At 54.0% G+C, this 19,000-nt stretch overlaps 3 protein-coding genes across 3 annotated transcripts; all 3 read right to left on the bottom strand.

Moving 5' to 3' along the window:
- Positions 1–8,693: 8,693 nt before the first annotated feature.
- On the bottom strand, positions 8,694–9,848 carry HRG_02020 (uncharacterized protein; the record flags this gene model as incomplete). The annotated part of the gene is made up of 1 exon (XM_044860491.1): positions 8,694–9,848. One exon carries the CDS (start codon positions 9,846–9,848, stop codon positions 8,694–8,696), a length of 1,155 nt encoding a protein of 384 aa, XP_044724124.1.
- A 1,251-nt stretch (positions 9,849–11,099) lies between these two features.
- HRG_02019 (uncharacterized protein) lies at positions 11,100–11,432 on the bottom strand (the record flags this gene model as incomplete). Its single annotated transcript, XM_044860490.1, has 2 exons — positions 11,100–11,178; positions 11,266–11,432. The coding sequence occupies 2 exons, from the start codon at positions 11,430–11,432 to the stop codon at positions 11,100–11,102; spliced, it is 246 nt and encodes an 81-aa protein (XP_044724123.1).
- Positions 11,433–17,948: 6,516 nt separating this feature from the next.
- HRG_02018 (necrosis inducing protein (NPP1) domain-containing protein) lies at positions 17,949–18,724 on the bottom strand (the record flags this gene model as incomplete). The annotated part of the gene is made up of 2 exons (XM_044860489.1): positions 17,949–18,450; positions 18,504–18,724. 2 exons carry the CDS (start codon positions 18,722–18,724, stop codon positions 17,949–17,951), a joined length of 723 nt encoding a protein of 240 aa, XP_044724122.1.
- Positions 18,725–19,000: the final 276 nt, after the last annotated feature.

Genomic DNA, 19,000 nt, shown 5'->3' with positions numbered 1-19,000 from the left:
TGATTTCGATAGTTCTAAACCGCACTTGTCGCTTTCAAACCTCACCAAAACACCCTGCAACCAAATTCTCACCTAAACCACCACACCGTCAACAACCCAATGGCTACCGCTGCCCCACACCCGTCGATCGAGTGCCCCCTGCCCCTCCTCAACGCCAGCAATACCAATGAAACGTTCCGAAATGCCTTTGTTGCTAACCCAGCCGGTCTCATGAAAGAAGTCTTCCTCGTATGCAATGCCGCATACAGTATGCAAGCGGTAATCGATTCACTACGTGCCTCGACCACGACGACAATAAGGGACATGGAGGACCTCCAAACCCGCCTAGAAAACACGCTCATTTCTAAAAGTGATGGAGACGCAACGATCGCCCGTCTTATGGCAGAAAATGAAGCATACCTAAAGATCATTCAGTCTAGGGAGCTTCACACCGCACACCAGAACACCCTGATCCTGAGGCCTTCACCGGAGAGGACCCCACGCTTCTGCCGAATTTCCTCCAGCACCTCGAGTTGAAGCTCGAAATGAATAAAGATTGGTGGAACTCGGAACCTCAACGTATGGGATATGTCGTCTCATGCCTTAAAGGCAAAGCACATGACCAAGTCCGCTACAACATTAAAGATGGGGTGGTTCTCTTCGACGATGTCAATGCCATAAAAAGCACCCTTCAGTCAGCCTTCGGGGATATTGACGCTAAAGCTACCGCCCAACTCAAAATCTTTGACATGAAACAAGGCCATAGATCCCTTACGACATTCCTCCCCGAATGGTATGCCGTCGCCAAGCTCACCGAGTGGGATAGTGGGGCGCTCATTGCTCACCTCCGACGTGCCCTCCACGACAACGTTATCTGGAGACTTTCTCTCACTAAGGGCAAAGATACACCTACCGAACTTAGTCAATTTATGGACCTTGTCCGTATCTGCGATAACGAATGCCGTCAAGTCAATGCCAATTACTTCAAGAAAAACACCGACAACTCAGCAAGTCACAAAGCAACCTTACAACCCTCCACCACGCCACAATCGACGACCTCTAACGGCGGGGGTTTAATGGATTTTAGCGTCATCACCCGGGGGGGCAAAGATGTCGCCTCTGGTCGTAGACCCCCAAAGGAAGCAGAGAGCGGCACGCAGAGCCTATTGCACAACGCATGGACTCTGCCATTGGTGCAGCTCGGGCAAACATCGTTCCCTCAATTGCGACACCGCACCATGGAGGACGGAAAAAGTGTAGTCTCCGACGGAAGTCGCCGCAGGAGACGCAAGAAAAAGGGCGATCTACTGCTCTCTTCTCTGGACACCAACCAAGCTCATTTGCTACTGCCTTGTAACCTAATCGAAGACAATTCCTCCGATTAAAACCGAAGCAATGCTTGACTCAGGTGCCACCGGAAAGGGGTTTATAGACGAATCCTTCGCGCACACCAACAAACTCACGCTTTATGAATTACGAAACCGTCGCCGGCTGAACGTAGTCGATGGAAGACCCTCCTCGGCTGGCGACATCACTCATGTGGTGAAGCTCAACATGGACATCAAGGGACACAAGGAGAAGATGCTTTTTTACGTAACGAAGCTTGGGAAGTATAATGTCATACTTGGAAAACCCTGGCTAACAGATCACAACCCAATCGTCAATTGGAGCACGAATGTGGTCACTTTCAACTCTGATCACTGCCGCAAATACTGCATGGAGAAAGGACAATACCAACTGCCTGTTTCTGGAGCTCCCTCTTTGTCAAGTTCTGCAACCACGACTATACTGCCACGCCCATCAATCCCCCGAAGAGTCGGCGCAGCCGCATTCCACATGCTGACCAAAAACCGCGACGTCGACGTATTCTCATTATCACTGTATGAGATCGACAAAAGGCTGGCTGAACTTGGGGTCATCACAGAAGCCTCCACCTTCGTAGAACCTAAAACACGCCGACGGGTCCGATTCGACTCTGCACTCACAGACATGGACAAGATGAACCGAGAGCTCCAGCTACAGGACGGAATCACCTCCTTAACCCCAAGGACCAACAAACACAGGAACTCCGAGCTTCCCGGAAAATAGCAGCCGATATGTACCTTTCAGGGCATCACTCGAAGACATTCACAAAGCCCTCGAACCCAAGACTTTGATCGATCCTGCAACAAAAGTACCACAACACTACCATGAATTCTTGAAGGCATTCGACCAATCAGAGGCGGATAAACTCCCCCCACACCGAGACTGCGACCACGAAATTGAACTTCAACCTGGAACGACTCCACCACATGGACCTCTGTACGGGATGTCCCAAGACGAACTTCTCGTCCTCCGGAAATTCCTTCAGGAAAACCTTGACAAGGGTTTTATACGCGCTAGCACCTCACCGGCGGCCTCGCCGGTGTTATTTGCAAAGAAGCCAGGAGGGCCTTCGTTTTTGCGTGGACTACCGAGCTCTTAACGCGATAACCATCAAGAACCGCTACCCGCTACCGTTAATCCAGGAGACACTTTCTCAGCTAAGCCAAGCCAAGTATTTCACCAAACTCGATGTCGTCGCAGCGTTCAATCGAATACGCATCAAGGAGGGTCAGGAGTGGATGACGGCGTTCAACACAAGATATGGTCTCTTCGAGAGCATGGTGATGCCTTTGGACTATCAAACGCCCCAGCTACCTTTCAAGCTCGAATCAACGAAGTCTTACGCCCATTCCTTGATAGATATTGCACAGCCTACATCGACGACATTCTCATCTACTCAGACGACCTCGCCACCCACAGACTCCACGTCAAATCAGTACTTCAAGCACTTGAAGCCGCAGGCCTACAACTTGACGTCAAGAAATGCGAATTTGAGACTACTGAAGTTAAATATCTGGGCATGATCATCTCAACCACTGGAGTACGGATGGACCCAGAGAAAGTCGACTGTCTCATCAACTGGGAGGCCCTATCAACGTCAAAGATGTTCAAGCCTTCTTAGGATTCTCGAATTTCTACAGACGGTTCATCAAGGATTTTCACGCATCGTACGACCACTTGTTGCCCTGACACGGAAACTAGTCAAATGGAACTGGACTTCATCGTGCCAAGAAGCATTCGATATGCTCAAAAATAGCTTCACTTCAGCGCCAATCCTCAGACACTTCGACCCCGCAAGAGAAGTGTTTGTCGAATGCGACGCATCCGATTTTGTCTCTTCGGGCATCCTCTCCCAGGAAGATGATCAAGGAGTGCTACACCCAGTGGCTTTCATGTCCAAGAAGTACGACCCGCTGAGTGCAATTACGAGATCTATGACAAAGAACTTTTGGCTATTGTACGCTGCTTCGAATGCTGGAGACCCGAACTCCAAGGCACGCACCACCAGATTACAGTCATCACTGACCATGCCAACCTTCGATATTTCATGACAACCAAGCAACTTTCAAGACGACAAGTCAGGTGGAGCGAATTCCTATCACAGTTCCAATTCGCTATCAAGTCAGTGCCTGGGAAAGAGAACGGAAAACCTGACTCACTCACACGAAGATCACAAGACTTGCCGAAAGATGAAAATGACGACCGCATCCAGTACCAACAACAGTCGCTGCTTAAGCCTTGCAACGTAGACTCCTCCGTACAAGAACAACTAAAGCTTGACCCCGAGCTCTCAGAACTCTTTGCCAATCTCTCCTGGGAACAAGAAATTGCACTATGTCCCGCCATTCTTGACGAAATTCAGCCAGAACCAATCAACCACAGAATCACAAGACTTCTAGACAAGGGCTATGAGGAGGACGAATGGTGGATGAAAATCAGGGACGAGATGCTCAAACCCCATGGCACTCCTCACTCGAAGGAAGTTTCTCTATCGGAATGCATGATAAACGAAGGCCGATTATATTTCCGAGAGAGGCTATACGTACCCGCAGGCGAACTACGGACCCTTCTCACTCAACTCGCCCACGACAGCGTCGAATCAGGCCACCCCGGGAAAAACAAGCTATACGAACTCATTTCACGCTCTTATTGGTGGCCAAGGCTTAGCGCCGATACGAAACAATTCACACGCAATTGCCACGGATGCCTGAGGAACAAGACCTCCCGGTTACGGTACCAGGGGACGTTGAAACCGCTCCCAGTTCCCTTGCAAAGATGGAGGACTTGTCCGTTGACTTCATTGGCCCAATTCAGCGCACAGCTCGTGGATTCAACGCAATCATGGTGGTAGTCGATAGGCTGTCAAAGGACAGACATTTCACGCCTTGCAAGACCGACATGAAAGCACATGACTTGGCAACGCTCTTCGTACGAGATGTCTGGAAACTCCATGGACTACCGGATTCAATCGTATCTGATAGAGGACCACTGTTTGTCTCGGAATTCTGGAAAGCGGTTTGCCACCGCCTACAGATCAATATCAGCCTCTCCACAGCATATCACCCCGAAACTGACGGCCAGACGGAAAACGCTAACTCATTTCTCGAACAATACCTTCGCCAGTATGTTAGCTTTGCTCAGGACGACTGGGACGAGTGGCTCCCATTGGCCGAATTCGCAGCCCGTAACGTTGTTAGCGATTCAACGGGAATGTCTCCATTTTTTGCGAACACAGGCTACCACCCCCGAATGAGCTTTCGTTCCCCTCGCGCAATACCACTCGCGGCATCCAAAGACCTGGCAGAACGCTGCAACGGGGAACGAATTTGTCGCCAAGATGCAAGAAATCACTGATCTACTTCGGACAAACCTGCTCTCAGCTCAAGCCTCACAAGAACAGTTCGCCAACGCAAATAGATCACCGGCGCCAGCGTACCGAGTTGGAGACATGGTGCTACTTAGCACACGCAACATCGATTCGACCAGACCCATCCCCAAACTAGATCATAAGTTCATTGGCCCTTTTCGAATCGAGCGCGTGCTCAACCCTCACTCCTACCAACTGAAGTTGCCACATGAATTAGACTCAATTCACAATTCATTCCACGCCAACCTCCTACGACCGTCACCAAACGACCCGCTCCCCGGCCAATACAACACACCGCCCCACCAATAACGCTAGATGCAAGGGAGAAACTCTGGGCGATTGAAGCAATACTGGACTCGAAACGCACAAAACAGAAAGGCTTCCAGTACCATATACTATGGAGAGGCTTCGACCTTGAGCAGGCAACATGGGAACCACTACAGAACGTCGTCAACGCTCACATCGCCATCAGAGACTTCGAGAAGCACAGCAAAAACAAACCCAGACCCACGAAACAAGAAGTGCAAAATGCTCGCCTACAGGCTCAGCAAGACGTGGAAGAATCAGAAGCGATGGAGTAAGGGAGGCCCATGTGAGGGAACGATCATGTGACTTTCATACTTTATGAAATGTCTCACTTTGATTCATGTAAATAGCGAAAGTCAGAGTCTTCCTTAGGAACCTCCTTCTCTCTTCGTAGACAATCACTTTACCCAAGTCGCACCCGACCTTGTTCGTGCACTTGTACCGTCACAACTATGTATAAGACGGCAAGACGTCCTATGCTCGACTACGAGTCATTGAACCTCTCCCATGGTCGCCAAGGTCAGGCTCGAGTCATGACGGTTCTATGGCATTGTCTCCGGCCAAGCCCCGAGGCGGGGGAAAAGACACGAGACATGCCCCTTGCTTAAAGAAGGCGTGCCACGTCCCATGTTCCTCCCCCACAGCTAATCTTCTCTCGTCTAGGGGACAAGATAGGGGCGTTGCGAGCAGGCTCCAGCGGTCGGTAGGGAAAGGAGCGGTAACTGGGGTTCAACGCCCGTCTCACCACGTATTATTATAAAGAAGAGATGGCGCACAGTCGTCCGCAGCCTCGTGGACTTGGACCGACACAGTATCTCTCTCTTTATGGCTATACCTATAGTTAGCGGGACGGCCATGGCGCAGGAATGTAGACATAGCTGGCTTGAACCAGTATTCCATAAGTGAAGACACTACATAGTTTCCTCCTATTTCCCACTTAATTTCTCAATATACGTACGTTAGTCAAGGAAATTGCGATATTTAACGAGATGAGATCTGGAGGTACATCCCAGCGGAATCGTTTACGCCGCGCTGTATACAGAGGGCGCGAATAATGATCGGGGAGAAGCTGTGGTGCTTATGCGTAGCTAGATATCACGTCCGCCACCTTCCAGGGGAGAAGCTACTCATGTGACGATGCTGGGTGCGATTGAACTGGTTGACCAAAGGATGCGAGCAAAGCCGCTGCAGGCCACAGATATGGAAATCCGTGTGCCTTGGGGATTTGGGGTTCTCTGCTTCCCAGTTTTCCTTCAAGACTCTCGCATATTCTGATTTTGCCGTGAAGCCTTCATACAACGATTGAAACTTACCGCCAAGCGTGCGAATGTCCACCGGATAGCCGGTCTTGGCATCCTTGCAAGTAGTTGAACCTTGGGCCTGGGCGACAATGGCGAGCTGTCCGAGTGAAAAGCGAACGGTCGTTTCACTACTTCGTGTCGGCTCAATGTGATTCTGCCGGTAGGCGGCAATGACAAACGATGGTGGTTAGCAAGGCCATGGCTATATGACACCTGGATATAAGCAATACGGACGGCATCGGGATGCTTGAACTGCTTTCGAATGCCGGGCTGAGCTGGGGCTGTATCCATTTGGGTCCGTCATGGCCATGGCCGGATTGTTGGTGCTGGCAGAAGAAGGCGTAATGTTCCGCAGAGTGTTAGAAGTAGTGGGAGAGATCAAGTGTGAGAGGGACGGCTCATTCGCCTGCTTGCTTCCACTATGTGAGCAATCAGCGTGACTCTGATGGTGGTCAGGAGCCGGTTGTTGTCTGTCTTCCTGCGTGTACGGAAACGCCGGTCAGAACAATATGTATCTTGGTTGGCAAGCATATCTGTGTCAAACTCGGAGCCTGAGGGGCCTGCACAGAGAGGGGATGCTATCCTTGCCTTGGTTGGAATCGTCATTGCATCTGACCCGCTGCTCCCCTTGCCGTATATAGTTCGAAATGCGCGGCTTTGCATGTACCTTGCTCGTTATGTACATGTATAGAACGGATTAACATCGCCCGGCCGGCCAATATCAGTAGACATGAGTTGCTGATATTATATCCATGACTTCGGAGCCGAGATACCGTTTTAGGGGTCTTCCAACGAGCCAACCGCTCCTCTTGCATGACGTACCGAGCCACGGCTATACAATTTTGAGCATATGTGCATGCATTCCCCACGCCTTTGTAGGAACCGGCACCAGACGAAACGATCGTTGCACGGCATCCCAATAAACGCGACGAGACTCCGCCGTTGAAAGCGACAACGAATTCAAGATTATGTGCAGCATCACCAAGACACCACCGCCGTCTCGAACGCGGACCCGGAACCGAAAGGTCAAAGGGATAACCACAGAGTGATGAACCCGTAATAGGGGGTTCCGCAACACTGCGGACCTCCACGTTACCCACCGCCGCCAGGCACCAATATGGAGAGCCGAATGGATTGTTTTCACATACAGGTTTATATCGCTTATTAGGCTGCTAATGCAATTCTCAAGGCGCCAAACCGGCTTCATGCAAGTCAGCCGCACCTGGTCACATAGAACAGCGGTAACCGATCAACGATGGCAAACCGGTAAGAGCCCGAGACCCCGCGCTCACCTTGCCAGTCGCATCGAGAATTCTCCAAAGATCATCACACGTTGAGCAGGATGCCGCATATGGGTATTAGACAGCTACCTGAAGGCATCGCGATGGCCATTGAAAACAACCCTGATATTTCGATATTGACTTTACAGTGGGCGGTGATGAAGCAGTGTCATGGTCTTTGTGGCGAGTTGTAGCACGCGTATCGTGTTGAAAAGATGGGGTACGGGATGTCGGCTGGACGTTGCAGGTGCTCCCCTGGTTAAATCTGGACCCGGCGTTGGGCAAACTGCTGGCATCAGTCGACGAGGCTACCGAATTTCTGGAGACGGGTCGCAACGATGACATCGAGTCAACGGTTGCCATGATGTATCCTGAGATAGCTGGTCCAGAGTCTACCACTACGCTTTACGAGCCGAAGGAAGCTGTCGTGGCTTCTCGTACTGGCATCTGACCTTTTAGGCGAGCCCCGGCTTCACCCACGATATCTTCACGACAAGAGGCTCCCTCCGTGCTGCAAAAGAAAACATGGTTGACACGCTTCTGCGGGACGGAGCGGATCCCTGGAGACTTGTGGCAAGGACGTTTCCGAGGAAGACGCCCATACGTTGAACATTGCTGTTTATCAGGGCGACGCCTTGGGCGAGGGAGCAAAGGCCGTTGTCCTGGGTGAAGATGTGGCCGAGGAGCTTGTATCCGGATATCCACGGCGCCTGCGAAGCTGGCTAGCACGCTCACGCCGCCGAGGACCAGCCCGGGGACTTCTGTCATGGTTGAGGCGATGCTGGCTCCAAGTTGTGGCCCAATGTCAGGGAGGTAATGGTATTGGCAAATACGAAGCAGGTAGGTCTGGTTAGGGCAACCATCTCTCGCTAGAATCGTGGCCCAATGCCTGCAAACGGCGACACAGATTCACTCTTTACTACTCTGTGCATCTCTACCATCCGGGTTCCATATCCAAGCACATCAACAGGTGCAGGCCCTGCTGTTTCCAACGCCATGCGGCGCCATAGCCAAGTAAAATGTAAAAGAACCCCAACGCCGAGTGCGTGTCCCATGAGCAGCTATGAGTCCTGTATAATGCCCGCAATCGTCACTCTATGCATGCACGGGCCCGTGGGCCTCGCTCTCGCTGACGACGCTGCCGACCTCGGACCAGCTGGCTGGCGTCAGCATGCCCTCGCTCTCGCTCAACACATCGTAAGGCCGCCCCGTCTCTCCCGCCCGCGACGACTGCGCCTCGTTGGCAATATCCTCGCCAGAACCGGCCAGCGACACCGAGTCCGTCGGCGTGAGCTGCCCGTCGCTGACGAGCTCGGGCTCGGACGCGGGAGCGGCGGGGGTCACGGGCAGGGGGGAGTAGAAGTTGCGGCTCGAGTCCTGGGCCCACGCCTGGATCGAAGCGTAGGCCTCGTTTCGGTCTTCCTGGCCGGCCGACATGTACTCGTCGTCGGCCAGGACGCGCTCCAGCGTTTCAGCCGGTTGGGGTTCTGGCTCCGCCGGGGCGGGCGCGGTGTCGATGAGCACGGGCGAGGGCTCCATGGTGGCGCTGCGATAGTCGTCTGATTGGCGCGTGGTGGCGCTGTAAATGTCCGACATGGCTTCTTCCTTGACGGGGGGGACGTGGCTGGCCGCCATCTCGGACATGTCATCGAGGCCGATGCAGTTTTCGTCGGCAAAGGGGTTGGCGTAGAGCGATGTGCCGAGCGCCCGCGGTGCAGGCTCGCCACGGTGACGAAGACCGGCGGCCGGGGTGTGTCTGGCGTCGGCTCCGCTGTTGAAGACGTAGGTGCCGTCCTCTGCATCACCATCCTGCCGCAAAAAGTCATCAAAAGAAGGTCCCCGACTGACGGCGGAGGGCCTTTGTACATGGGCGGCAGCAGTGGCGGCAGCAGCGAGGGGCGCCTCGTCCTGAGACTTGTCCTCGTCCTTTGCCCGCAGGCGCAGGCTGTTCCAGTAGAGCAGCTCCTCGCGCTGCCTGCGGCGCGTCTCGTCGTCTGCGTCGACGCCGGGCTGGGCGCCGCGCGAGAGCATGAAGCCGTCGGCGTCCTCGGGCCGGTTGAAGCGCGGCTCCCGGTGCGGCGGCTCGATGCCGTCGCCGATGGAATGCAGGGCAATGGCGATGCGGCGGCGGACGTCGTCGGCGTAGCGGCGCAGCTCGGGGGACTCGTAGATGGCGACGGCGGTGGCGACGGCGACGGAGACGGCGACGGCGGCGCCCGAGGCCAGGACGACGTGGTTGACGATGGGCATGGTTCGATGAATGGGGCCTGTTGACGGGCCGGTTGATGGGCCTGTTGATGGGCCAGAAAAGGAAATGTCTGTCAGAGCAAGAGGTTCGTGGCGAGGGCTCGAGGAGTTGTCGTCGTCATGATTGCCACCGCCCTCAAACACTGCGGCTGGAGAAACGAGGGAGGGGTTGCCTGATTGGGAGAGGCGATGACGGCGGGGGAGGGGGGGCCAGGGCCGCGCGTGCGTGCCGTGGTCACATGATCAGCCAGTAATGACTTTTTTTAAATAATGACTTTCAATAATGACTTTGTGAGCGAGAAAAGTAATAATTACACTTGGCTGCAGAAAGAACGGGCAGGGGCGAACCCAACAGAGGAGGAGAGAGACTAGAGAAGCGAGGGCATATAAAAAACTAAACAGGGGGAAAGGGGGGGCCTATATCCGTGCTTGCATCTTTTGGCCTCGTCGTCTTTGGCGCTCAATCACTCCCCACTCCCGCTGTAGGCTGCGGCCGCAGCATTGTTGGCCAATTCCGGCAACACAACACGGACGTCCCTGGAAAGGCCCCCTGGTCAATGCGACGACGCAAGTTGGTGGAGACTTGCAGTGCGCTCCATTCCGTCGGTGCCGTCTCGGCCGACGCTCCAGATTGCCGGCGGAGTAAAATTTGCACACGGGGCCGGAGTTTGGGCACAAGGGGCCGAGCCCGGTCCGGGGCTCCCACATCCCGGCCGTTCTTAGCGTCTGGTTTGCGATGCCCCGGAGGTCGTGGACGACCCGGGATTCCATTACAGAACACCGGTAGCACAGCTGCTGACGGGCCGGCTTGGCGAATGCTCATTGCTTTCACCCGGGCGCTGACACACGGGAGCACAGCATCCCAGAATAACGTTCCAACCCAAATATTCTGAGACTATAACTTTGCCATTGTTATACGCGCCATTTGCCCAGGCAAAAATTCTCTCTGCACCTCAAAAAGGAAGCACATGTGACGGCCATCCTACTTTTTTAACCTGTCGCTAAATATGCCATGGCTGAAGCAAAAAAACACCCATGTCCGCCCGTGGCTATGAGCTATTTGATGCCCGCTGAAGCTCCCAACTCCCCCCCGCATATGCACCGAAAAATCAAGCGCCGAGCCCGCGAGCCCCAACGCGCCATCAAACTCCAAAACAAGCCTTCTTTTTGTCTCCGTGTTCCCCGCCTCCATCGTCGCAGCAGCCAGGCGCGCACCTGCAAGCCAAGTCGTGGTGCATGCTTTGTCATTGGCGTCTAAGGGCTCGTGGGGGGAGAGGACGTGGTGGAAGACGAAACCGAGCTCGACGCGGCGCGGGCGGCCTTCATGCGCTCACTGCACAAGATGCTGTTAGCACCTGCGTAAAGTCGAGAAGTAGGCGAGAAGAAAGATGGGCAGAGACATGCCAGGGGGCAAACGTACTATGAGCCGCGGTCTTGCAGAGTGCAGATCCAGCGGGTATTGCCCGTCTTGATCTGGAACTTGATGCCACTCTTGTCGCCGAAGCCATTCGCAGGAGCAGCAGCTGCGGGAGCGGACGAGGTGGACGAGGTGGAGGAGGCGGAGGAGATGGAAGCCGAGTCGGGCATATTGGCGGTTGCTTGGTGTTTAGTTGGGGAGAATAGAAGTGCCTTGTCCTGAGCCCCGAGAGTTGTGTGGATGTGGTGTTGGTGCGCGAGGAGGGTTGGTTGTAGTTGAACACGGACGGGCTGGACGAGAAAGCAGAAAGAGGAATCGACAAATTTACAAAGGCGGAATAGGTTGCAAAGAAAGGCAAAGGGGGGGCAAGCGAAAGGGCGGACGGACGGGGGCCACGGCTCTGCTTTATACCCTGGCCACAGTCACCATCACAAGCCTCTGAGTGATTGCCCACAGGCGGCGCTCCCTCGCCAACTGGAACCCACCCCAGGCAAGGTCGCTAGGCACGTAGTATCAATTGCAGAGGTGGCTAAAAGTAGCTTCTGTTGCTCCCTTGGAGAAACGCCCCCTTGTTTCTCCACAGGCTCCGGTCCAGAGGGTGTCGCTCTGGCCAGGCCAAAACACGTCGCGGGCGCAAATCAGAGACACTCCCACGCAAGAATCCAGGTGAGCCATTTTCTGGTTTCTGGCGCGGCGACGCCACAGGAGGATGGATCCTGGGGTTGCTGGATATGCCCCTGTTTTGCACCGACACGCGTACAGTGTTCGGCTGATGCATAAGGCACTGTCCTGGGGTGGAGATTGCGCCGGCGACAGTGCAGACTGACACGGTGCATAGACACTGTACCTACCGCGGTCTCCGCCGACAGAACTGGTAATTGATGCGTCCAGTATTTACACAAAGACATCCAAGCTCTCGAGCATGCCGACAGTAGGCAAAGCAAGATGCGCGACTAAAACAAAGGGCCCCTTTGCAGCCGCCACTCCCTTGCCGGGCGACGGGCTTTGGGGCCCACCGAGATTTGTTCGTCAAGACGCCGCTTGAAGTCCGGGTGCGACGGGATAAGCCTTTTGCCTGTGCAGCAAAAGGGCAAAGTCTGTGTCCATCTAGCTCTGCCAACCCACTAGTAATTAGCGACTCTCTCATCTCCGGGCACGACGAGTCTCTTTCATGCCACGGTCCGTTGTCGGCGCCGACGTCCGCCCTGCCCTTCCCCCTGTCGCCGTCGTCTTCGTCAGGGGTCGGATTCCGGAGGTTGCCTCAAGGCGGGAAGCCGACACGGTAAACCCGGCCGAGACCCGCCTGGACAGATGATCCTTGCGTGCATGAATGAATGACGGCCGTCCGATCCGGTGCCCATTTTGCGGTCTGGCTCCACCTCCATATGGCATGGCCTCCGTTGCAAGTTCGGTTGCATCGACGTCTGCGATGTACTGTACAGTAGACGATGCCGCCAGTCCATCCAAGCATTTACTGCATTACTGCATTACTGCACTGTAGGCAGATGGCACGTCGACGACGTCTCCATCTGTCCATGCCAAGACATGACGAGACGGTGCCCTCGTGCAGCAGCGGCACATGCACCCACACCGCATACATGGATGTATGACGACGCCGTCCTGCAGATGTCACATGGATTGTTGGTGGTCGAGCTGGAGCAGAACAGACAGGGGCCGGCCCATCGGCTAACACGGCGCGCGAGGGCCAGTCAGTCTTTATTAGCCTGTTTTGGTGCCTGTATCGCATCCATCTCCTCTACCCACCCACACGTGGGCAAGGAAGAGGGGCCTGTTGCCAGAGGGGGCAAAGCTGGGGCAGTAGCCCGGGCCCAAAAAGAACAAGCCGCGAGAAACGCGAAGCAAAACGAAATTCGTCTCCATGGTTGTTGATGCCATGCCACAACAACAAGAAGCACCGTCGCCATGTCTCACACTGTGTTGCCTTTAGCCTCATTTTGCGCCTCACGTTACATGAGACACGCAAGGGCCGCCCCCAAATGGAGGTGTCACTCCGCATTTCGACTCGTCACACGAGCAAACAGACGGGAGAGCCATCCATCCATTCACGTTGAGAAGACGAAAAAAAAAAAGAAAGCAAGAAGTGCACTGTATACGTACTGTACTACTGTGTACGTACATACGTTACCAATATGGGAATCTCCCTCCTTTCCCCTCTCTTTTCTTCTCTCCCCGCCTTCTAGAAGCCCGCCTCCGCATGCACCCCGGCCCGGGCCCCTGTTGGAAAATGCAGGTACCAGGTACGGGACCCAGGCGAGGGGCTGGCCCGTGTCTGGGGTACTCCATACCACCCCCCTCCCCACCACTTGCGGCGCAGAGCCCCCTGCAAATACAGTGCGGCTTTACTTGGCGTCCAGTGCAAGCTGGTGATGCCGCCATTCACACGCACACTGCCATTTCACATCGCCAGGCAGACAAGAAACGGGCAAACTGCTCGCGTCGGCATCAATGGCCACTGGCCTGCGTCGTCGCTAATAATCTGGACGATCCGCACTGCCGGGCCTGACTGAGGCAGCCGCCGACCCGGATCGCCATGATGATCCCTCGACAGGCACAACTATCAGCCTCGCCCACGTTCTCTCTCTCTTTCTCTCCAATTCATTTCATCTTGGCATGGCGGGAGCTCTCATCGTCATTTGCGTACCAGCCCATGCACAAATGCTGCTCCCTGGCCCAGATCTTACCAACGCCCAGTGGCGCACAAACGCTACAGCACCATGTCCCCTTTCCAACCGAGGCCGGGCCACTGAGACACCGCTTGGCATGATGCCATTCTGTCTCGCCACCCAGCTTAAGCATAACTCGTCTGTTTCAGCCCCCAGTTACCTGGCCCGCTTGGCAAATGTCGGAATGAGACAGGCTGGAGGGCGTGCCGCGGGCCATCAGCCAAAACGCACGTGCTACGTTCCTCGTGCAGTTCGTGGATAGCCGTCAGAATATATGTCTTTGTCGTCGGACTGTCTACCAGACTCTCTTTCTATATCGCCGCCGACCGTAAATTCTAGATCAAGGCCATGCGTAGTTCGCTCAAGGCACCCGCGAAATACACTCTCGATAATAGGCTGCTTGGCCTAGGCTCTTCTTCATCCCTTCTGTTCAGAGTGCCGAACTGTGTGTTCAAGGCGACCGGGACCGGGTTTCGGAGACGATCTTGCAGTGGCTTAAACCTCCTCGTCGCGCTTCACCACAGGTTGAGTCGGTGGACAAGACATGAGCGTCCAAGGCGCGGGCCCAGATCCGGTTTCAATGTGAGACAAGGCGATTATTATCACAGACATGGCGGTTGGCACTCACGACGCTGTCCACGCCAAGGCGTTGGCCATCGTGCTTGGCGAGACCGCCAGCATCTATCGGCGAGGCATGTTCGCTGCCAAGAAGTGTCAAGACACATAGAGGAGCAAATATCGAGACCTTGATTAATGGAGATATTTGGTGTCGAGTTCCGAGGAGCGTAAGGGGTGTTGGCTGAAGGTGCAAGATCGGGGGCCACAAGCTTGACCTGAACACTGGACGCTGGACGTCGGGTTCTGGACTCGAACAGACACTTTTATACAGTGAACACCCAAGGTGTGACGCTGGAAGCTCCATGATAATTGCTCCTCCCAGGATGCGACATTTCACCTAGCACGGATGCCAAGATGAGGTGATGTGTTCGTAGGCTTCGGTGACCAGGTCAATCTGACGGATGGAGAAGAGTTGCAGTATTTTCCTTTATTGGCACACGTGAGATTGCGCCAGAGGCACTTCGCGGATGGCATTCTCGGGTTGGCTTGCGGTTGCCTCCTGGCTTCGATGACAGTCCATGGGGGCTCTCGACCAGTCAAATATGTTTCTCTGCTTTTCTCCCCCACGGAGGGGCATCTCTTCGTCTGTGTCCGGTGAGGTTGGTGAGTTCTGAGCAGGGGCATTCGACGTCCAGTTCCGGCTTCGTGGAAGCCGCGGGAAAGGAGGCGTATTCTTGAAGCCACTTCCGCTACGGGAAATTCCCCAAGAAACGATTTCTCTGTCTTTGTTCGGTTTCATTTAGAGAATTTCAAATTCATGTGTTTCTTGGGTGGGCCTGGTCGTCGATTAAGCATTTGATACATGAGCCGGGGCAGAAGGGCTGGGGCGCGTAGAGCTGGGCTTGCGAGGGACGAAGACGACAAACGTCGGCGGACGCGTTGTCCAATCCCCCGCCCGCAGTGCGACCCATACAGCTTCTACTTACAGTTGTCGCAGTGTCCGACGCCAGACGGCATCATACTAGTGTCCGAGGTGCAGAAGAGAGACCTGGTAGGCAACCGGGTCCCCGAGGAGATGACGGCCGCATAGGCTAGACCGGAGGAGCTGAGCGAGGGGACTGTACAAGAGGCGTTGGGCTGGTTGGGGGGCGGCTGGGAAGGCAGCTCGTACGACACAACATAGGAGGGCTAAAAATGCAAAGCAACAACCAATCACAACGGACCCGGACAGGATGGTGGGTGGTGAGATTCAAGGGAGAGGTCCCCGCCTGCGTCACGCCCGCCAGCACGCCGCTCAGTCGAGACCGCACTCGCCTCGCCACATGAACTCGAGCAGATCCTCGGGCGGCTCGGGACGCTTACACTTGCGACGAGGCATCCGCTCGCACGGCAGTAGCCACGTAACGTATGCCACCATCATCAGCCGCGCAGTCTCCCCCGTGCTTTCGCTGTCCCGAACAATCTAGTATCACGCGAAGTTGCCGAACAGCCATGTCTGCAGCTAAACTGCGACATATCGCCGGCCTTCGTGACCTGTGTCCGGCAGTCTGCCAGTTCCATTCAGCGACTTTTGCCGACATGGTGTGAAAGCGACAAGCACAGCAGCTATAGCCACACATACATACTTGGTAGTGGCAGCTTCTGCACCAGCGCCAACTCATCGACTGGCAGACAGCTATTCAATGGATTGTCGAGCTCCATGCTACCATAGTAGCCTATGATATCCGCCAACGGCTGGCCTTTCATGCCGTGCCCGTGAAAGCGTCGCTCTATGCCGTCTCCAGGCCTCGCGCCGCTCTGGCACACGCGGCATACTAGCATCTGATGCTGCTCCACCAGATCGACATACTACTCCACGGACGGCAGCCCAGCCATTGAGGACGCACCCAGCCGCGGCTAGAAAAAGAAAAAGGGCCGAAGCCGCCTTCGCGGGTTACTTGAGCATGTATGAATGAATGAATGAATGAATGGCCCGACAGCTTGTGAAGTGTACAGTGTAGTATTTCGTACAGAAAACAAATACCGTCCTCACGATCTGCAGCATCTGCAGCATCGCGCATCCATTTAGCTCGACGCGACGCACGACCCTGGTCACTGAAGGCCTCGGACCCTGGCTCGACTCGGTTCGATCCGCACCGACCTAACCCCAAACGCGTTAACCAAATGACCGACCTGATAACTCTAACGATTGTATGTGAAATTCGAGTTGAGTTCCCATCCACTGGAGAATAGGGATGAGCAAAAGCAGGCATAAAGATCGGGGACTGAAGAACTCTTGGTGGCTGATAGAGTGGGTGGCACTACTGTCTACAGGCAGCAGCTCGCCTAGTCTCTACTGCCTCTCAGGCAGTAGGCAGTAAGCGCCTTAACCTTGATTGGGTGTGACGATCTGATATACCCCATGTGATAGACTGGCATATTATACTACTACTTGAGTAAGAGGAGTATTAAGACAGGCACTACAAGATGCAGGCTTTAATTTCGGCTTTATTCAGTTTAACATTGTCTATCTCAGGAAGGAGAAAGCAGAAGGAAGGAGAAAACAGACTGTAACGGATCGGGCCCCCAACGGAGGCTCCAGGGGTAACGGAGGCTCCAGGGGTAACGGAGGCTCCAGGGGTAGCCTTCCTACTGACGTTAGCCCGGGGACGCCGAGCAATCCTTCTGCCCGTTACGGCAAAAGGATACGAGATTGAACTAATCGTCCGTTAGTTCAATTGGCTACGTATATAAGGGAGGCGACAGGTTGGCGGGAGCCACACACCAGGCCACAGCCTAATATTACACTATAGACCTGCTTGCTATTGACTTTCTCAATTAGTTTCTTGAGACGGATGTTATCCGGCTTAGTAAGAACTAATCCTTTGATGCTTCTGGCACGCATGGCATTCAATGTTTTAGCTGTTCTACTAATGGTTGATGAATGCGAGCGGCTATTTAGCAGTGCTAAGATACTAACCAGCGGTCGATGCGTAAGGTAGTCATTATTGAAGCTAGCAGGTGCCTCCGGTCCTAGTACGGCCCAGCTACGGGAATATTTTTAAGGATATCAACATCAGGAGACTAGAAGGGGAGTCTGATCTGCAGGAGGCCCACTCAGCTGGAAATAGATCTAAAACTAAAATAGGCTACGAGGACCTTTAGATCGTATATCAAGATATTTTCCTCGATAACAATACTGCTCAGCCCCAGGAAGGCTTGCGGTACTTAAACAGCGTTATTACTGTTAACCACACGCGACACCAGCAGGAAACAAGGATTGACTCGGTGGCAAATCTCGTGGTGACTCTTCTAGAAAATACACAATCCTAACCAAGGTGATCCGACCTCGACATCCGGTCCAGTCTGGTCAAACGAAATCACCGTAACAGATTAACTGAGGCATTGCAGTTCTAATTTAAGTTATCTGTATATCTCTAGAGAGAAAGACTATTGAGGTATATACTATTGCATCTTAGATTTTGTCAGCAACCCATCAAAGTTCTTGTCACTGAATGACAAGTTAGCTTCCCCAAAGTTATAAGCTTGCAGAGCATCCCAAGCCAGCTTCGTCAGCTTCTCCCAAGCAATCAATGGCTGCTCATCGCCCTTTTTAGTTGTGGTTGACGGGTGGTGGTCAAACAGCAATTCCCTAGTATAACTAATAAAGGGTCTGTCTCCTTCCCAGGTAACGTCGTGGCTGCCTTGGGGGTAATGCACGTAATCGCCGTGCTTCGACATGGCGATGCCAATATACTTAGCCGACTCGCTTCTCTCAGAGAGCCAGATGACTATGTTCTCCCAGTCGTGACGATGGCCTGAACAAACGACGGGCACGTCCTTTGGAAAGTACCAAGAATACATGATGGCGAACATGCCGTCTTTCTCAGCGCTGCGGGAATAGACCTGGCCTTTGCCATAGTCGCATTCATTGCTATCATTTCCGTCGCACTGACCAAGGCCATCGCTTAGGAGTCGTTAGTCTAGAAGAGAGCAACAAAACGATGCATGGAAACTTACTTAACGTTGCCCTGAGAATCAACAGCTGGAAAAGGCTTGCAGCCGTGCTCGATATACAACCATGGCTTATACCTCAGGTAAAGCTTGCCGGTAACATCGTCCGGCACTGTCTGGGGGAATTCCACGACCTTATCATGGGCAAGTCGGGGCTCGACTGCAGTGCCAGACGTAAGAGCAACTGCCATAGCTAGGCCAAAGGCAAGATGGGTGAAATTCACCATTTTGTCTGGCCGACGGTGCTGTGTCTTGCAGGAAATAAGCGATGTGTGAAGAAATCTCGGTTTGGATTGTATCTGCAGTGATGGATGAAGACGGCGATAGCGTGTCGATGAGCTGGAGAGAACGAAGGTGCCCAGCAGCCCTTTTTATTCCTGATTCTCAACCTCCTCACAAACCTGATCTTTGCCGTCCGAGTTATCATAGCTACATTGACGTAATTTCTTACCGCAAGTGGCCCTGTCCATTGATCCCTTGGCCATCCTTGCGCGATGATGACG

The sequence above is a fragment of the Hirsutella rhossiliensis genome (assembly GCF_020360975.1).
Source record: "Hirsutella rhossiliensis strain HR02 chromosome Unknown scaffold00002, whole genome shotgun sequence".
Taxonomy (NCBI): Eukaryota; Fungi; Ascomycota; class Sordariomycetes; order Hypocreales; family Ophiocordycipitaceae; genus Hirsutella; species Hirsutella rhossiliensis.
Note: the sequence above shows the minus strand (reverse complement) of the source record. Positions and strands in the feature narration are given on the sequence as shown.